The sequence below is a fragment of the Hyaena hyaena genome, unplaced genomic scaffold, assembly GCF_003009895.1.
Source record: "Hyaena hyaena isolate Hyena2069 unplaced genomic scaffold, ASM300989v1 scaffold_123, whole genome shotgun sequence".
In the NCBI taxonomy this organism is placed as follows: domain Eukaryota; kingdom Metazoa; phylum Chordata; class Mammalia; order Carnivora; family Hyaenidae; genus Hyaena; species Hyaena hyaena.
The window spans coordinates 3218401-3238116 of NW_024080756.1; the positions used below are offsets into that span (position 1 = coordinate 3218401).

Here is a 19716-nt window from a genome sequence, read left to right on the forward strand (position 1 = left end):
CAGTGACTAGAGAAAGTTATAATATACATAATTGTTCAATACCTACACCATGGAAATATTACTATAATGATTTCACTCGTATCTTGTAAGCATTTTGACATTCATGATCTTATTGTTTCCCCTGATAATAACTCTCTGAGGTAGGTTAAATTACAATGCAAAACCTTTGAAATGATGAAGTATTCAATTACAGTTGCGGCCACAATTTAAAGGAAGCATGTTCATATAAATTCTGCTTGCTTCACAGGTTATTCCATAGTCCATCTTGCTTTTAAGGAAAATGGAAAGATGAAACTGAGAGAGTGGAATAGGAACAGTAAGACCTAGGAATAAAAATAGTTGCTGTGAAAATAATCAGTGTTCAAATTTCTCATTCCTTAGAACCCTAGAGTGATCACTCGTTTATTTAGCCAGTATTTTGGAAATGAAGTTCCTTTCTAATATAACGAAGTGAGTATTTTTTAAAGTATTTGTTATGTCTCTATTTTGCAGTATATGTCAAGTACATATTTGCCTTAGTCAATGCTTCTGCTATAAACATCCTCCATGTACAAGTTACTTTTTCCTCTGTCCACAGCTAAAAGGGAAACAAAAGCTGATTAATGCAAATAGCAGACTCTGGTGGAAATAAAGTTTTCTGAGTTCTGTATATCCAGCCTCCCCATCAGAAGCTCTTTACTTCTTCCCCTCTCACTCACGCTCCTTGAGTACATTATACTATACATATCTATTTAAAGACTGTGCCATTTTAACTCAGTGTGAGTGATTTACCTATATAAAAGTGTGCTTTAAAAAAAAATCAGATGCAACAACAAGCATATGGAGATACTTTATTCACTACAGGCTTGTAGCGTTTAAATTACATTCACAAAATTGGCTCAGAAGTTAGTTGTTAAGCCTGCAGTCTTCAACCTTCCTCTGCCTGATGCTCCCTTCATGATTCACTCCAGACCTCTCAGTACCTGACAGGAGCGCGCTGCAGTGGCTAAGGGCTAAACCCAGAAATGGGGAAGTTGAAGGTTCCCCCAGTACCAATTCCTTCAGATCTTAGAGTTTGCTTTGCTCAGACAAATCTGCGTGTGGCTCCCCACCCTAACTAGCTCACTTGAACACAAGTGACACTCCTTTGCCCTGTCTCTCCAGCACCCACCATTCCTCCTGCCCTTTTCCTCACGTCTCCCAGATAAATATTTTATATTGACACCATCTCAGCCAGTACTTGAATTCAGCCTTATATCTCTTATATTATTTCTGTACTTCTGACAAAAAATTCAGCAATGCAGAATAGTGGTTCAAAGTAAACTTTAAAGTCAGATGATGGGGCACCTGGATGGCTTAGTCAGTTTAAGCATCTGACTCTTGATTTCAGCTCAGGTCAGGATCCTGGTCGTGATATCAAGCCCACGTTGGGCTTCGTGCAGACAGCATGGAGCCTGCTTGGGATTCTCTCTCTCCCTCTCTCTCTGCCCCTACCACTTGTGCTCTCTCTCTCTCTAAAAAAAACAAATAAAAAATCTTCAAAAATAAATAAAGTCAGATGATTTTTATTTAAATCTTGATGTTAGTTACCTTCTCCAAGACTGTTTCATCATCTGTGTAGACAGGAATCATGGTAGGTGCCTCCCAGTTAATTCTGAGAACTACACAAAGTCATGTTCTACTCATAGCACTTAGTGCGCTGCCTGGCAGAGTGTCATGCCCATTCATCAGTGGCTATTATTGCACAGCCTTGCCTGCTAATGGGGTGCATCTTCTCATTATCATCATCTTCTCCATCATTATATTTAGTATGATGATGTTGGTGGTGATGATAAAATGTATTAAACCATATATCTCAAGAGCTCCTTCGGAAGTCAGTTGGCCTTATGGGAGCCACAGAGAATCCCCTCAAAGTGGCTTCATGACTTGATATCTTCTTTCACTTTGTACTTTAGAAATAAATAGGACATATGCATCCTGTTTATCTACTCATTTATTCATTCAGCTTTCAACAAATATTTTTCAAGCACCTATGGTATACCAGGCCCCATTCTGGAACCCAGGGATAGAACAGTGAACAAAACAGATAAAATCCTCTGCCCTTATGGAACTGATTTATAGTCTGGTGGAGAGAAACAGACACTAAACAAATTCTCTAGGAAGTATGTAATAGTATGTCGAGTAATGAAAGTGCTATGAAGAAAAAATAAAATATTTGACTTTAAAATGAAAATAAGAGGTGCCTGGGTGGCTTAATCGGTTAAGCATCTGACTTGGCTCAGGTCAAGGTCTCATGGTTCATGGGTTAGAGCTCAGAGCCACCTTTGATTCCTGTCCCCCTTTCTCTCTGCCCCTCCCCCACAATCTCTCTCAAAAATAAATGTTTAAAAAACATAAGAAGAGGCTAGGAGAGTGGCAGGGAAGGGGTTGCAGAGACCTGTGTAGATAGGAAAGTGGCAGTTCTTAATAGGATGGTCACGTAAGTCCTTGCTGAGATGAACTCTGGGCAAAAATCCAAAACAGATTGGAGGTTGAAGCAAGGGGCCATCTGGAGGCATAGCTGGGTGGTGTGTGTCCCAGGTAGAAGAAACAGCAAAAGCTGTGCTTAAGAGACAGCAAGGAGGTCAGTGTGTGGAGCAGGGGAGCCAGGGGACATGTGGAGGAGGAGATGAGGCTGGGAGTAGCGCAGACTGTGTAGGCCCTGCTGGTCCCGTTGGGCAAGCCGTAGCTTCGGGAAGCATGCTCAGGCACGGCTCAAAACCACATTTAGCTCCCATATTCCAAGATTCTCCCCACAGACCTGTGGGTATCAGATATGTGAAGGGAAACGTTTATAGAGCTTGGTACTTCTGATATACCATGTCACTGAACCCTCCCCACATCCTGTGATATTATAGTTTTCCCCATTTTATGATTGAGAAACTGATTCAGAGATGCTAAGTGCCTAAGTACCAAGTGGTACAACTTGTATGTGTCAGGTGGATTTGAATCTAGTAATCAGCATTTGTTTCCAAACTATCCTTAACATTGCTGCCTCATTATTGGAAATCATGACCCAGGATCTGTGCATTTTACTATTTGGAAATTGTATTTCAAATAAGTAAACAAACAAGTAACATGACCTACGTTTCCCAAATCTTGCTCTGAGGCTCGGGAGGGGGAGGGGGTACCTCTAACCAAAAACCAAAATCAAAAAAACAAAGAGCATAGCATCTGAGAGCCCAGCACAGGATAGGCAACACTAAATTAAGATTCAGGAGACCCCGATATTGGTCCCTTGAGGATGGTTTTATACCAATAAATACCTGAAAATGACCTCAATGTTCACCAGTGAGGAATTTCATTACCGCCGACCTTTGAATGATGTAGGGGTGGGGGTGCCAACCCTTGCACAGTTGAAAATGCCCATATAACCTTGACTTGGTCAACACTTAACTATTAATAGTCTTACTGTTGACTGGAAGCCTTGCTCATAATGTAAACAGAGGATTAACACATAGTTTGTGTGTTACATGTATTATATGCTGTATTCTTATAATAAAGTGACCTAGAGAATATAAAATGTATTAAGAAAACCACAAAGAAGAGAAAATACATTTATTGCACTGTGCTGTAAAAAATATCTGTGTATAAGTGGATCCTCTATAGTTGAAACCCCTTACTGTTCAAAGGCCAACTGTAAGTTGGTGTAGCAATATGATGAAAGCTTATGTCGACCCTAAAAACTGTATATGTTTATTATGTATATCTTTATAGAAAGATACATACCCATATATATAGACAGAGTGGGAAAATAATAAGGTTAGATAACAATATGGGTGATGTGATTTCATTAGAGAGAAACTGAGGGAAAAATAGTTGATTTATATAAAAATGCTTGGATTAAATCTACATTTTTCTCATCAGCCTCAGCATGTTCCACATTGTAGAAAAATAAACATTAATTTAAGCCTCTGTATATTTCACCAACTTCAAGCAAATCTCCTTACACTCTAAGCCAATTATTTTTAAATTGCTGTCTGATTATTCCCAACAGGATACCTCTCAAAAGGCCTCCAAAATTTAATTTTGTGCTGTGAGTCAGAAACCTAGTCTGTGTGCAGTCAAAGGATTGATCTGAAAAGAAAGCAAAAACGGGGACCAAAATGCTTTATCTCTTACTTTTACTTTGTAACAACATAACGTTTTTGATAAGAAATAAGTTGTTTTCCATTTATTCATTTTTTTTCAAATTCCTGCCTTTAGAATGTCTTTTAAAATCACTGATTTTCTAAGTACTCCTATTAATTTAGGTGAACATTTAAAATTATATTTTGATTTTTAAAAAGGCCCCATGCCCAATGTGGGGCTTGAACTTATGACCCTGAGATCAAGAGTTGCATGCTCTACCAACTGAGCCAGTCAGGCATCCCTATATTTTTATTTTAGAAATGTTATCTTCCTGGAGCACCTGGGTGGCTTAGTTGGTTAAGTGTCTGACTCTTGATTTCCGCTCAGGTCATGATCTTGCGGTTTCCTGAGATTGAGCCCTGTGTCGGGCTCTGAGCTGATAGTGCAGGACCTGCTTGGGATTCTCTTCCTCTCTCCCTGCCCTTCCTTTTCTCCCCTTCTCTCTCTCTCCCTCTCAAAATAAAAAAAAAAAAAAATACTTTTTAAAAATGTTGTCTTTCTTACGTCACTTTTTTTTAAAGTTTATTTTCTTGAGAGAGAATACTCACATGTGCATGCACTGTAAAAGTTGGGGAGGCAGAGAGAGAGAGAGAATCCCAAGCAGGCTCCACACTGTCAGTGAGGAGCCTGATGTGAGGCTCGCATTCATGAAACCATGAGATCATGACCTGAGCCAAAATCAAGAGTCAAATGCTTAACCTTAACCCTTTTAATTTGGAACATTCCAGGTGACAAAACTTTAGACTGGTTTATTTCAAAACTTGGGGCATTTAAAAAAAATGAATATCTTAATCATTTGGCCAATAAAATATCCTTTCAATATATAAAATACCTAATTTTAAATATATTTAATTCTATACGCATTTCACAAAGGTAGATAAATACAACTTTAGACATTCTGATTTGAAATTCCAATTAAATTGCATTTAAGATTTTAAGCTTACCTCCTCCTTGTATCCAACCATTCTGTACTATTCGATGAAAAATTGAACCCATGTAATGTAGCCTGATGCCACGTTGAGAATACCCTGCTTTTCCTGTGCATAAGACCTGAAAGTTTCTACATGTTTTGGGACATGCATCATAGTATAGCTACAAATAAAGATAAGAAGTTTCAAAGATTAAATATTTAGTATTTTGACAGTTACAGATTCCTGCCTCCATCCCCCACTTATTTAAAAAAACAACAAAAATAACTAAAGAAAGAAAGAACAACAAAAAAACCTCTTACCTCAAAAATCAACCTTCCAATTGGCTGCAAATCAATAGAAATGTCCAAGAACACAAAACCATGCTATTCAAATTAGGGAGAAAAGAAAATGCAGGTCAATGTCTTGGAAGAAATTTTTAGAAATGAAGATACCACAGAATAATGTTTTTGGTTATAAAGTTTAAAAAGCATTAACAGTAGATAAGGGAATAGCAAAGTTAAAAGAATGACTTAAAGAAGTTTGTTTCATTTGTTTTTTAGAAGTTTGTTTCATTTGATTACATCAAGTCTTTACAACCTAAATAGTACCCTTGTTAAAACCCTTGGGTCAGGAAGCTTTGAATCACATTAACCTGTCACAGCGGACTGAGAGTATGTAGCCTAGATCTCCCCTACTGTGCAAGCTAGGCGTAGGAAGGAACACTAGATGTTCCCTTTGGTAAAAGAAACAGACTGGGAATTTTCTATCCTGAGAAATGTTGGGAAACATCCAATGTGATTGCCATGGATTTGGCTACCGTATGTTCTGGATTTTCAGTCAGCACAGAGTAGTTAACCAGAGCCGGGACACATCCTTTCTGAGTGGGGAAACAGGGACGCCATATCCATAGGAGGTATGGGTATCAGGGGAAGGGAAGACAATATGCTGTGCTTTCTTTCACGTTATTTCAATCCTGCCCTTATGTTCCCTGATGCCCTAGCTCTTGTTTTCAATTGGCATCCTTTCTGGTAGAGACAGCTAACATTTGTGTGACCTTGCCTAGCTCTACAAAGGAGCGCCTAAAATGAAAACACCAGCCTCCATCAAGGTAGCATTCATTTGCGGAGCAAATCTAACAGGATACATTAGGATAGCACATCTAATAGGATACATTCCAGATCTTGGGCACCATTCTCATGCACAAAAATGCCACCTGATTTAACAAGCTACATAACTGCCCTGTTTCCTAAAAATCTAGGAAACACAGATGAAATCAATTATAGGGTATCACTGTCACTACTTTATGTCACTTTAAACGTTTTTTAATTATAAAAATTATATATTTTTATTATTTTAATATTTGTTATTATTTGTTAATATTTTATATTATTTATTAATATTATTTGTTAATATTATTTGTTAGTATAACAAATATATTATTAGTTAATATTTGTTATTATTATATATTTAATATTTAATATATTAACAAAATATATTAATTTATATATTAATATTGTGCTATCTGGCATCCAGGAATGAAGTATTACATCCATAGTAATTATAATTTTAACTTTTTTGTGCCTGTCAGCTTCTGTACTACAAGTTCTTCGTTATAAAAGAATAGTATAACTTTATCATGAGGCATTATATAGTAAACTTCATGGGTTTGGGAGAAAAGAGGATATACTGGAAGTTACGATTGATTTATGAAATGGGTAAGTCCGTTCAGGCAGCACTAAACTTCCCTCTGTGTCAATATATTATCTTTATGCAGTTGTCAAGAGTAGATAATTCTGAAAATTCTAATGAAAGAGCAAATGAGCACATCACCAGGTGATGTCCCCTCGCTGCCAAACATACAAACATAATTATCTGGTATATCATTCGAACCCAGAAGTAAACAAGTCCCTGCAGCATGGAAAATCTTACCTCTGTACAAAAAATTAAAGGATTTTCTCTGGAATCTAGGTCCTCCTTCCTCACTGCCATTAATTCAGGCTGTTATTATCTCTAGCCCACATTACTGTAGCAGTGTTCCAAGTGGTCAACCAGTCACCAAGCTTTCCCCACTCCACCCTGTTTTTGCCCTAAAACTTTTTCTAAAAAAGCAAGATTATGCCATACTCTTTATGAAAAGTTCTGTTGGATCAGCTTCCTTCTAGAGGAAAATCTAACTCCTTAGTTCAGAATGGACAGTAAGTTCAACCTTTCTTTAGTGGATGTGTTTGTTTTTTTCCCCTCCTTAACATCTGAATACCTTTCCTCTTTGGGATATACCTTACAGGGACCCACCATCCCCTAAAAACAGTAAAGGGGCCAGATTCTTCCTCTCCTCACTTTTGTGAGAGCTGGGGTATGGGATATGACCTGGGCAGGATTAGTCAGATGCTCCTGCCTGAGGCCTTGGATCTCAGGGAGTGATGCAAAGACACCAGTTGAGAAGCAATTCTCGGTGAAGGTGGCAGTGTGAACCCAGGGCCGGTGGGCACGCATAGCTGCATCCGAGTTGCACATTTCTGGGACGTGACTCTGGCCACGTTTTCCTGCTGCCAGGCCTTTCACCTGTTTTCCAAAACCTGGTTCTCCGCTTTCCTGCCAGTTGTGAGGTTACCAGTATCCTTTTCAAGGCATACTTTTTTGCCCTTAAGTTAATCAGAATAGCTTGGTATTGTTGGTGACTGGTAATCTCATTTTCCCAGCCTCATTTCCTATAAATCATGGCCTCCTTGCCGTCCCCTGCCACTCCCTGAGTACGCCATGCACTTTGTCCTTTGGGACCCTTATCCTGCTGTGAACATTAAATTCCTCCCCATACTCCGCAGTTTCTAGGATTTTCCAAGTGCATTGTTTATTCAGAGAGACATTCCCTGAGCTCCAGATTCTCTGTGAGGCAGTACAGTTAAAGTGAGAATAAACAAAACAAAGTCTTTGCCTTTTTACAGCTCAGCACTGTAAAATCCTAGCACTGGGCCTTTCTATGGGCACAGGCAACTATAAGCATGAAATGATCTTCAGCATGTGGTGCTTATTGCTATAACAAAGTTTCTGAGCAAAATTACCAAGTACTTTTATCTCTATTGCCATTCCACTCTGATGTCTGTCTCTCACTCTCCTGGACCGTAAGCTTCATGACTGTTCTTTGCCATTGGAAATCTCCCTCGGGCCATAGCTTGCCTGGCCCAGCTCTTGCCAACTTGTCATGCTTTAATATGTCACCTTTCTTCTCAATCGAACTTCCCATTCTCTTAGTGCAGTACTTCTCACTTAAGTGTTAGAAAGTACTAATTAAAAATTTTCATACGAAGGGTGAATGGATGATAAGCTCGACCTTCTCTGAAGCGGGGGAGGTGTCTTTATGTTTTAAAATGGATAAACAATGCATATAAATCTCTAATGTGGAATAGAAATGTTTGAACAGGCAAGCTTCTCCCCCTGACCCCTGCCCCATGCAGTCTGCCTGCTGTGAGACATGCTTGCTTTACACACCACCGAGCCAAACACTGCAATATTATATATAATCTTTTGCAATTGGATTAGAGGTCATTGAGAAACTTAAAACCCAGTCTCCTATTGTTTATATTCCTTCTTTAGGATATCAGTAATTAATGCTGAATCAATATAAATGATCAAAGATTCCACTCTTTTTCTTTAAAATTAGTGAACTTGCCTTGGTATCTCTTAAGAATTTAGCAGAATAATCCACAGTAAGTGCCTCATAAAGTGCAGGGGGCTTAAAATCAACTACATCCCACATCTTGTGAGCCCATTTCTGAAGATCGAATGCATCACCCAGGAACTGATCGTTAACAAAACACATCACATAGGAAGAATATTCCCAGATCTCATTCTTGAGTTCCTATAAAGAAAAAGGATAAAAAGCTGTACTGGCTGGGGGAGAGGGGGCAACCACACTTGCTAAACCCACAAGCCAGAGCTTGGGATTGACTCTTTAACCTAATCTTTAAAAAAATAATTTTTTTGCCATCTTTTAGAATTTCGTTCTCAAATAGAACTTAACATATTTAAAAATCTGACATCACTGAAAGCAAAAAAAAAAAAAATGGTCTAAAAGCAATATTAAAAATGGTAGAGTAAAAAAAAAAAATAGCAGCACCTAGGTGGCTCAGTTGGTTAAGGGTCCAGTTCTTAACTTCAGCTCAGGTCATGATCTCACAGTTTGTGAATTCAAGCCCTGCGCTGTGACAGTTCTAGGCAAACTGGGACAGCTGTGCTGTCAGCACAGAGCCTGATTGGAATTCTGTCTGCCCCTTACCCAAGCTCTTTCTCTCTCAAAATAAATAAATAAACTTTTAAAAACAATTTTTACAAATGGTACATAAAAGGTAGATCATTATCTGGTAATAAAAATCTGTGTGCATAGTATACTTGTTAACTTAAAAACAAAATGCAGTCTCTGGCTTCATTTGTGAAGTACATTTTACTGTGTATATACTTGGAAAGGGTTGGAGCTCTGAGTAATACATGATTTTCAGTGTCAAAGATGAAAAGAATGCTTTTTTGAGGGAGAGGGGTCAGGGTAAGGAAATGCCTCCTGGGGGCCCACAGGGATTTCTAGCGCACCCCAGGGGCACTGAGAGAGAGACCTCACGTTTGCCAACACTCTGAAGTCCTAAGCCCCTTAAAATGAAGTGCATTCGTGTGTTCATCCACACACTAATGGTCAACCTCCTAAACTCCAGTGTGTGGCCACTGAGTAATGTCCGCTCTGAAGAGATCCGGTTTATTATTACCCAGGGCCAGTCCTGGCAAAAGCATGAATAATTTGGGACAGCTGTTTTCAAATTTTAGCAGTCCAGCAGAATTACAGATTCCTAGCCCCACCCAGAGTTTCTGATTCTGCAGTGGGGCCCTAGAATTTGCATGTCTAACAGCATCGCAGGAGATGCTGACGTTGCTGGTCTGGAGGCCACACTTGGGGAAATGCTGTTTGGGGGAACAGTTTGCTCCAGCTTGCCAGTTTGCTGCGCTCCCAGCTCTTCTCCCAGATTTCAGATCCTTTGCCCGCACCCATACCAAAACCTGGTTTGAGGAATAAAAGAACCTTGTTCATGCTAAACTTTACATTACTCATAGAGCCTGTGGGTCAAGAGTACCTAAACTATTTAGATATATTAGTGTTACCACATTGTATAGAATGCAAAACTTTACTTTTTTATTTTTAACTTAAAAAAAAATTTTTTTTTTAATTTCTGAGAGAGAGAGAGAGGGAGACAGCGAGAGACAGCGTGAGCAGAGAAGGGTCAGAGAGAGAGGGAGACACAGAACCTGTAACAGTATCCAGGCTCTGAGCTAGCTGTCAGCACAGAGCCTGACGGGGGGCTCGAACCCACAAACCGTGAGATCATGACCTGAGCCCAAGTCGGACGCTTAACCGACTGAACTACCCAGGTGCCCCTAGAATGCAAAACTTTAAAACGGGATATTATTTAGCCTGTGCATGGCTAACTTGGATATTTAGTTAGCCTGGTGGGAGAAACACAGTAGAAGGAGCACTTTACTCAGAGGCTGGTGACGCAGATGCCTTGTCTCCATGTGTCTTCTGTACACGAGCAGGCCTCACCTGCCTCCAGACAGTGAGCTGGACCCAGTGGTTTCTGCGGCTTTCCAGCACTGAGCTGTAAGACGTTGCCTTTTATTTTGGAGAGGAGAGAAAGGCCTTTCCAAAGGCCCAGAAGCCATCAGTCAGGGGTGGCATTACCATCTGCTGAAGCGTTAAGGCCGGCTCAGACCTTACCTCAACTGTGCTAAGAAGTACATGTGCATACACAAAGCACAATGCTTACACTGAAGAAGGACAAAAACTGGCCTGAAACAAGAAAAGGTTAAGGTGACAAGTACCCAAGAGATGAGGGTGGGAGACGGAAGGAAGGGAGGAAGGAGAGGCAATAAAGAACAGGTAGAAAGAAGCATTGGTGACTATGGGGAAAGCCTCATTCAGGCCTCGTGAGAAAAGCAGGAGGAAGAGAACACAACACATCCCCAGGTCAGTAACCCAGGCTGACATGGCGGGAAACTATGGAATGAAATTCACACCAGTCGTTAAGAATACAGTGGGAATCTGTAAGAGGAATGGGTGCGGTCCACAGCGCATGAGATCCTGGCTTTCCTGTAGGCGGAGAGCAGGATACTGGTAGGCAGTGTAGGTAGTTTGGTGACAAAAATTAAGAACCTACTGTTTTATGTTCAGGTGACTAACTGTCCTGACCAGCTGTCCCAGTTTGCCTAGAACTGTCCCAGCTTAGCACTGAATTCCTGCATCACAGGAAACCCCTGGGAACCAGGCAAACCAGGCCCACTGGTCACCCTAGTTGTTGTAAGGATTGGAGTTAATATATACATAAGGCAAGAGAATAGTGTCTGGCATATGACCCGAAGTGTTTGCTACTATTCTATCTGAATTCCAGTGAAAATGTATTATGGCTATGAAAATGGTATGAGACTTAACAAGTGGCATTCTCGACTCAGCCCTGCAGCATTCATGGGAGCACACAGGGAAATGGTCCCGTAAAGCAACACTATATGATAACCACAGGATCCCAGGACATCCTTGTGCAACAAAGAACAGAACAATCAAAACTGCTCTGGTCAGGGGAAATGAGATTTCATCAGCCACTGGAGAGATGGGGCGGGGCAGGGAGACCAGGCTGGGGATGGCAAGCAGGAAGTGTACCCCATGCCAGCCTCACTGCAACACGAAGTATTACTGGGCCACATAGCACCTTGGAACCCTTCATGTCACATGTTCTAGGCAGCACTGCCAAATGATCAGGAAACTGCTGTCCCGGGACAAAGTCTGCTGGCCCTGGGACCTGGGGTTCTCCAGGGTGTTGTTAGTGGGGAGAAGGCAGGGAAGGAAGCTTTAATTAGCACAAGGCTGCCCTGTGGGGACTTGGTGCCTGTCATCAGGGCTCCCGTAGGCCACAGCACCACACGAGCGCTTGCTGGTGTGTGTGCTGTGCACCACCAAAACCTTCCACCGGAAGGCCGAGAGTGCCAAGGCGTCACGGGAGGCGTGAGGACGTGATGTGCAGGGAGAGAGGGCTCACCGTCAGCAGGGGTAAACAGCAGCACTGAGAGTTTAAAACTTACCTTCATCACGTCTTTCAAAAGACAATTCTGTAAATGTTTTACTTTCTCTTAAGATCAGCTTGGTAAAATGATTCAAATGACTTAGAGAAATCAAATCTAGTTGCTCTAAAATCAGTGCTTCAGTTTTTCCAAAACAACGCACAGATAAATAATTTAGACAAAACTTTGCTCATTTCCCATATCCCGAATATCCTTTACCCGTTTTTTCTCCTGCAGATATTGGTCCCATGCAAATTCTTGAAGAGGAACTATTATAGGATCTTCAAATTTGGATGGATAATTACTCTTCAGACTCTAGGTTTCAAAACAGAATAATTATAGGGTAAGTTCTCTTTTAAAGTAGAAATAATTTCCCCCCAATTTTTATGGGGGCTTCAAGAGGTTTTATACAGTGGATGCCCAGGCCACACAATCAGACTTAGATGCCCCCTGCTTGCTCCCAGAGGCCCCTGTGCTGATCTCCAGGAAGTCACTCCCCAGTTCACACTGGGGCTCTGGCTTATGTCTCTCGCTTGTAGACTATAAGGCCAAGACTATGTCCTAGTTTTCCTGAACTCCCACTGGCCTTGACACCTGGTACACAGCGGACCACACGTAGCAAATGAATGAACAAATGAACAAATAAATGAGTTTATGCCAGTAGTTTTGTGATTTGCCATGTTCTTTTAGAACCAGTTTTTTCCTAAGTTAAATTCTTCCTAAACCTCAGTGAATCTAAAGTTTTTCTTTTTAATGAAAAGAAAATGTTATTTTAACTGCAGTGTTTTATTAGTTTCAGGTGGGCTTCAACAGTTCCATACATAACCCGATGCTCATCACCAATTTCACCCACCTCCCCACCTCCTCTCTCGATAGATACTTGTAACTAAAATAAATAAATGTTATTATTTGAATTTATTGATACATAAAGAATGACCAAAGGAATAGTTTTGTGGTTATACCCCACAACAATAGAGAATACTAAATGTTAAGTATTTTAGGTATTGAGCACGTTTGGGTTTAACATTTATTATTTTGTCTATATGAATCAGAGAAAATTCCTACCGGTTAACGATTCTTGTCAAAAAAAAGCTTTGAGTCCTGACATGTTGCACTTTGCCTCCTGGTAAAGCAAGAGAAGGCAGGTAAGGCAATACCAATTAGGCCTCAGCTTGCTGAGTGGGTCCGAGTAGATGTGTCTACTAGGGAAAAGGGACAGCTGGCTGCTGCACTTGGCACCTTCTCCACTAAGGAAGGTGCTCAGAGGTCCTACTGTGGTCTAAAAGAGGACACCAGCCTGGCATGCTTCATCCGGGGTGCATATTCCAAGGGGGAGAGAGCCAGGGCGCGAGTGTATCCTGCCTCTGGGGCCAGGGGGAGCCAAACAGAACAACGGCAATTGGGTCATTTCCTTCTTAGACCACTGCCCAACCAACAGATGATGATGTGTCTTTTTTCCAGTATCCATGATCAGTTGGAAGCAATTGTGTTTCTAACTGGGGGACCACCTAGAATAACGAAGAAGCCCAGCAGTTTTCAAATTAAGCATCCTTAATCATACTTTCTTCATAATTTAGTGTCGAGAACAGACTACATCCAAAACAGAATCTATGTGATGCTGACTCTTCACAAATCTAAATCTCTGTCAGCATGTTAGGTATTCAGGATTGCTCACCAAATGATCATGTTGAGAAATTATTCAAGGATCCTTTATTAAGATAAACGAATGGAATTTACATTGATACATTTTCATATTCAAATAGCGGTACAGTAGGCAAAGCTTAAGAAAGTGAAAATTAATCTTATGAATATAACAAAGACATTGTTTTCCAGACTTAGTATCCTCTACAACAGGGTTTGGCAAACTGTGGCCACCAGGCCAAATTTGGCACGCTGCCTGTTTTTGTAAGGCTTGAGAGCTAAGAAGACTTTTTAGATTTTAAGCACCTGAAACAAAAAATCATTCCATGTCATGTGAAATCATATGCAAATCAAATTTCAGAATCCTTAATTAAGTTTTATCAAAAGCGCCACTCATTTACATATTGTCTGTGGCCGCTTTTGCACAAGGACACAGTCAAATAGTTGTGACAGAGAGCCTATGGCTGTGAAGGCCTAATAATTTAATATGTAGGCTTTACAGGAAAAAAACTGTCAACACCTTCTCTACAGTGTGGAGCACGCACAGAAAACACATACCTGCAGAAAAGGAGCTAAAGAAAAACAAGGAAAAAAGTCCCCCAAACTCCTTAAATACAACTTAAGCCATAAACTTTATAGATCCCCTCAGCCCAGCTAACAGTCCATAATTTGTTTATTTTGATGATCCAGGTATCATTTAAACAGACTTCTCACTTGTTCTCTTCCTCTTGATATAAACTTCACCAACTTCACAAATTAGTTACTGTGAAACCGAATAAAGGGAACCTCATTTAAAATAGAGTCGGGGGCACCTGAATGGCTTAGTCAGTTGAACATCCCACTCTTGATTTTAACTCAGGTCATGATCTCTTGGTGGTGAGATGGAGCCCCATGTCAGGCTCTGCGCCCAGCACTTGAGATTCTCTCTCTCTCCTTCTAACCCTTTCCCCCTTGCACCCTTTCTCTCTCAAAAAATAAATTTAAAAATTAAAAAAAAAATTTTTAATGGAGTCAGGAGGCCAGAAGGGGGTGCTCTCATGCCTTACCACCACTCAGTTGCAGACACCAGTAGGTCAGGAAGAGCATTCCCTTCAGGGAGAAGTCTATGTTACTACTCCAGCAGAAGGCAGGGAGAATGTCTCCTTTTTCTGCAACAACCTGGCCAAAAAGATAATACCATAACTCAACCGTCGAGAAACTATCACCACCCTGAACTCTCACCTTCTATCAAAGCAGCCCCTCCCAACTTCTTACTTTTCTCTATGCACCTCTTTTGATCTCCCATATTGCCCTTGGTTTGCCATAGCTTATATGTCCTAAATTGCAATTCCTGTTATTACCAAATAAACCCATTTTGCTGATAAAATAACCAGCTATTTTAAGGTCAACAGTTAGTGTTTCTTGATTTGATGCAATAGGCAAACAGCAGGCAAGAAGGCAGGAATTGCTTAAGATTTCTTCTATTTGAGAACACTTGTGTCAGGTATCCAGCTGGATACTTTGGGAGATACCAAAATAGGGCATGGTCCTGGAGTCTAGTGGGGTTTTGAAGGAGAGGATTTTGGCATAATCTTACAGTAGCATTTGTGGAGCAAACCCCAGAGATGTGATGAATTCTGCATTTCTCATGTCATACATTTCTATACTTCTGTATTTCCATAATACTTGTGCTGCACCATTACTGACCTGGCCAAATTCTTCCAATTGCTTAAAGTGTTTTTCCTTTTATATCGGTCCGTGTGTTTGCAAAGTAGTATCTAGATTCTCCAAAGCACTTGTGACAGAGTCATTTGTTAAGAAATTCCTTAAGCACCTAATTCGATTGGAACGCAGTAACTGCTATAGAAAATTTAAAGGAGAAAAAAGAAACCTTCCCAAACGAAGTTTCCAAAAATTTGGGAAGGTCGTTTGTAACAAAACAAAACAAAATCTGTAGTTAGGAGGTATCACTTATTTCTAAACATTTTTTCCATGAATTTTTAAAGTCTGTAATTCACGTAAAAATGTGGAAATAAAATGTGGGTGTGTCGAGGGGGAATTACCCTCCTCCACCCAGCAAGGTTCTGAGTTTTCCTTCGTTCGGATCCCCCTTTAAAGGTAGCCCTCCTGGTAGTGGAAAGTCCGCGCCACGCTACCCTGACCCCTGAGAGGTACACTCATACAGCTCCGCCGGCCGGGACACCTCCCTACGTCGCCGAACTTCGATCCGGGTCACCAGGAGGCGCGAGACCCGCAAGCCGGAAGAGACACCCGCACTTGTGGTTATTCTCATGGTTACCTCGGCAGCGCTCTTCGCGATGTGAAAGCTGGAGCTTTTGAAGACCCCCACCACCTTCACCTGCAGCGGCTGCTCGGGCGGTGACTTCGAGCAGTACCGGGCCGGGCTTGGCCGGCACTGCTGCGGGCTAGCCATGGCGGCGCTGGGGGACTGCTCCGAGCACAAACACTGCGCGTCGCCACGGCAACCACGCGGCCCCGCCCCCGTCGCCGGCAGAGAGGAAGGACGCGCGGGGGAGGGGGGCGACGGGCGTATCTTTTATCAACTTTGCGCCTGTTGCTGGCGAGCCCGGCGAGAGGCGAGAAAGGCGCGCGGGCGGCTGCGGCCCGGGACGGAGTTTCGGCACAAAGGAACGGAGTGCTCCGCGTCCCGCGTGCCTCGACCCGGCTGGCCGCCCGCCCGAACTCCCCTCCGGTATCCCCGCCTCGGGGACCTCGTGCGCGCGGCCCTCGCCTCCAGGCAGCGTCCAAATTCGCAGCAGATCGCCTTTCCAGGTCGGTAGGCAGCCAGTTGGGGGCCAGCGGGCCGCTTGCCCGGGCAACGCGCAGTCGGACCCCGGCTCAGGGCCTGAGCTGCGCATGCTGGGAGGCCGCGGCCTTGAGGGGAGCGCGGGGGCGGGGCCGACCACCTGTGCGTGCGGCCCCGGGAGGAGGCGCCACCCCCTCGGGCCCGTCCCCGCCGCGGCCGTCGCAAGCGAGGCAGTGCCGTCCCGCGTCCCCGGACCGTCCTCGCCATGAAGCCCAACTTCTCTCTGCGACTGAGGATCTTTAACCTCAACTGTTGGTGAGAGCGCCCGCGGGTCGGGTCGGGGGTCATAGCTCCATTCGCACCCACAGTCAGGGAGGAGGCCTTCCTCACATCCGGGCCCTGGCTCTCCCTTGTCCTAAAGTGTCCGGGTCCGGGGGGGCATCCGCATCTCCAGGGCCACGCCTGGTCCCAGCCCCGGTGGTGCACGGAGAGCGGAGCGCCTCCAGCCATCACCTCCCCCGACCCTTCTCGTCCTCAGGGGCATTCCCTACTTAAGCAAGCACCGGGGTGACCGCGTGAAACGCCTGGGAGACTTTCTAAACATGGAAAGCTTCGACCTAGCTCTCCTGGAAGAGGTGGGCAGTGCAGAACTGGTGTGGAACCCTGGCTGGGACGGGGGCGGCTGGGGGCTCGGGAGAGGACTTGTCCCCGGGGGGGGGGGGGGAGGAGACAGGCAAGCAGGCATCCTCACCCCTTCCCTCAGGTGTGGAGTGAGCAGGACTTCCAGTACCTGAGACAGAAGCTGTTGCCCACCTACCCAGCCGCACACTACTTCAGGAGGTGAGAAACCTTCTGTCTGGAAGTCTGTTCTCAGACTGGAAGCTCTTGGTCCTGACAGCCCCTCCCTATCCCATCTGCGCCCAGAATCCTCTCCTCTGTGTGTAGGTGCAGGACTAGGTGGAACCAGGAAGATCCTATCTCTTCAGCCCATCCCAGCCTGCCCTAGTCACGCATGTCACCCCACAAAGGCTTTTGCTCTGAGCGTTCCTCTGTGCTGATCTCAGCAACAGAGTGAGAAGAAAGATGCTGATACAAGCTGGGAGACCAGGGAGGGGAAGAGGGCTGGTATTTCTCTTCCTGCTTTTCTGGCTGTTAACCAGAACTTGGCTTACAGTGGCATCATTGGCAGTGGCCTCTGCGTCTTCTCCAAACATCCAATTCAGGAATTCACTCAGCACGTCTACACTCTCAATGGGTACCCCTACATGGTAAGCCTTATGTCAGATTTCTTCCACCACCCTTTCCCACCTGGTAAAGGAGGAACATGCGGAAAAGGAGGCAGCCTTTCTTGGGCTTCAGGGGATGGGCAGAAGGAGGGTAGCAGTGCCCTGAGTTCCTGCTCCCTCCTGCCTGCAGATCCATCATGGAGACTGGTTCTGTGGGAAGGCTGTGGGGCTGCTGGTGCTCCATCTAAGTGGATTGGTACTCAATGCCTATGTGACCCACGTGAGTGAAGTTGGCGAGGGCTGGGACAGGTGGCCTGGTCCTGGGAGGGAGACATGGGACTCCTCTAGTTGGGCTTCCTGGGGGTGAGGCGTGGGGACAGGATCTCCTAAGGTGAGAAGGCAAGGTTTGCCCATCTTTTAACCAAGTATCATGCCAGGTGACAGACACCAGCATGATTCAGACCTGTCTTTGGGACCCCCCGTCCCCCTTCCTGGTCTCATCTGGTATAATCTGACCTATCTTGCTCAGCTCCATGCCGAGTACAATCGACAGAAGGACATCTACCTAGCACATCGTGTGGCCCAAGCTTGGGAACTGGCCCAGTTCATCCAGTGTGTGAGCCTGGGCTTGACAGGGGAAGTGGGATGGGGTCAGGGGTGGAGGGGTGGCCAAGGTTCCACTTCTAGGTTGGGCACAGCTGGTCAGGGAAGACCTCCTGCCTCACCAACCCGGTTCCCCCAGCCACACATCCAAGAAGGCCGATGTGGTTCTGTTGTGTGGAGACCTCAACTTGCACCCGAAGGACCTGGGCTGCCGCCTGCTGAAGGAGTGGACAGGGCTGCGTGATGCCTACCTTGAGACCCGGGACTTCAAGGTGCGGACTGCCTGATTATTTCCATGCCTACACCCCCAGCTTCTCTCCTCCTCCTCCCCTACGTCCTAGTGCGAACCATTTATTCACCTAGGGCTCTGAAGAAGGCTGTACGATGGTACCTGAGAACTGCTACGTCAATCAGCAGGAGTTAGAGCCATTTCCCTTTGGCATCCGCATTGACTATGTGCTGTATAAGGTCGGGCCTCTCCCTTCAATGTGTTTTCACCCACTGTGTCTCTCTGTCTTTCACCAGCTTGTGCTAAGCTTTTGTCCACCTTGTCTAGTCTTAGATCGCTGATGGCTTAAGAATGGGAAGAGGCCCTCAGTATGTTTCTCTCTGGCCCTTACTTTTCCTAGGCAGTTTCCGGGTTCTACATCTCCTGTAAGGCTCTTAGAACCACTATAGGCCATGATCCTCACGGTGGCACCCCTCTCTCTGATCATGAGGCCCTGATGGCTACTCTGTGTGTGAGACACAGCCCCCCTCAGCACACCCCCAGCCCTACTCACGGTAAGACACCCACACCCTTTCCCTAGGTCCCTCCCCACCACAAGGCAGTCCCTCCACGCTGACCCTCTCTCTCCTGCCCCACTACCCTGCCTTGTTCTAGGATCGGCAGAAAGATCGCGGTTGATCAGTGTGTTAAAGGAGGCCTGGGCAGAGCTGGACCTGGGCATGGCTCAAGCTCGCTGGTGGGCTGCCTTTGCTGGCTACGTGATCGGTCTAGGGCTGCTGCTTGTGGCATTGCTGTGCACTCTGGCAGCCGGAGGAAGGGTCCGGGAAGTTGCCATACTGCTCTGGACTCCCAGTGTAGGACTCCTGTTGGGGGCGGGGGCGGTCTATCTCTTCCACATGCAGGAGGCCAAGGGCTTATCTAGGGTTTGGGCTGAGCTCCAACATGTGCTGGGCAGGGCAAGGGAGGCCCAGGACCTGGGCCCAGAGTCTCAGCCAGCCCTGCTCCTGGGGCAGCAGGAGGGGGACAGATCTGAGGAACAATAAAGCCTGACACTTTTGTGGCTCTGCCTTTTCCTTGTTGAAGCAGTGATTGGGGCCAAGGGTCAGTGTCACTGTCATGATA

The 19716-nt window shown here is 44.4% G+C and overlaps 2 protein-coding genes across 4 annotated transcripts in view; one reads left to right on the forward strand and one right to left on the reverse strand.

Annotated features, from left to right (window-relative positions):
* Positions 1–16223, reverse strand: part of PPIL6 (peptidylprolyl isomerase like 6) — a 32775-nt gene extending 16552 nt beyond the window's left edge. For 2 of the 3 annotated variants that reach the window (XM_039237414.1, XM_039237415.1), the window contains exons 1-5: positions 16069–16223; positions 12369–12464; positions 8728–8916; positions 5381–5443; positions 5094–5241 (exon numbers count right to left, since the gene is read on the reverse strand). In XM_039237414.1, coding sequence (XP_039093345.1) covers positions 5094–5241; positions 5381–5443; positions 8728–8916; positions 12369–12464; positions 16069–16203 — 631 coding nt within the window. In that variant the 5' untranslated portion in view covers positions 16204–16223. The remainder of the gene's footprint in view (positions 1–5093; positions 5242–5380; positions 5444–8727; positions 8917–12368; positions 12465–16068) is intronic. The other variant, XM_039237416.1, reaches the window with a different exon arrangement.
* Positions 16224–16297: 74 nt separating this feature from the next.
* Positions 16298–19659, forward strand: SMPD2 (sphingomyelin phosphodiesterase 2). Its single transcript, XM_039237413.1, has 10 exons — positions 16298–16851; positions 17075–17171; positions 17300–17376; positions 17711–17804; positions 17953–18042; positions 18292–18374; positions 18505–18637; positions 18729–18833; positions 18995–19148; positions 19249–19659. Exons 1-10 carry the CDS (start codon positions 16802–16804, stop codon positions 19635–19637), a joined length of 1272 nt encoding a protein of 423 aa, XP_039093344.1. The 5' UTR covers positions 16298–16801; the 3' UTR covers positions 19638–19659.
* The last annotated feature ends 57 nt before the right edge of the window (positions 19660–19716 follow it).

Coding starts and splice junctions, on each gene's coding strand:
- SMPD2 (XM_039237413.1), top strand. CDS start 16,802: ATGAAGCCCAACTTCTCTCTGCGACTGAGGATCTTTAACCTCAACTGT. Junction 18,375..18,504: donor GAACTGGCCCAGTTCATCCA/GTGTGTGAGCCT, acceptor CGGTTCCCCCAG/CCACACATCCAAGAAGGCCG. Junction 18,834..18,994: donor TTGACTATGTGCTGTATAAG/GTCGGGCCTCTC, acceptor TACTTTTCCTAG/GCAGTTTCCGGGTTCTACAT.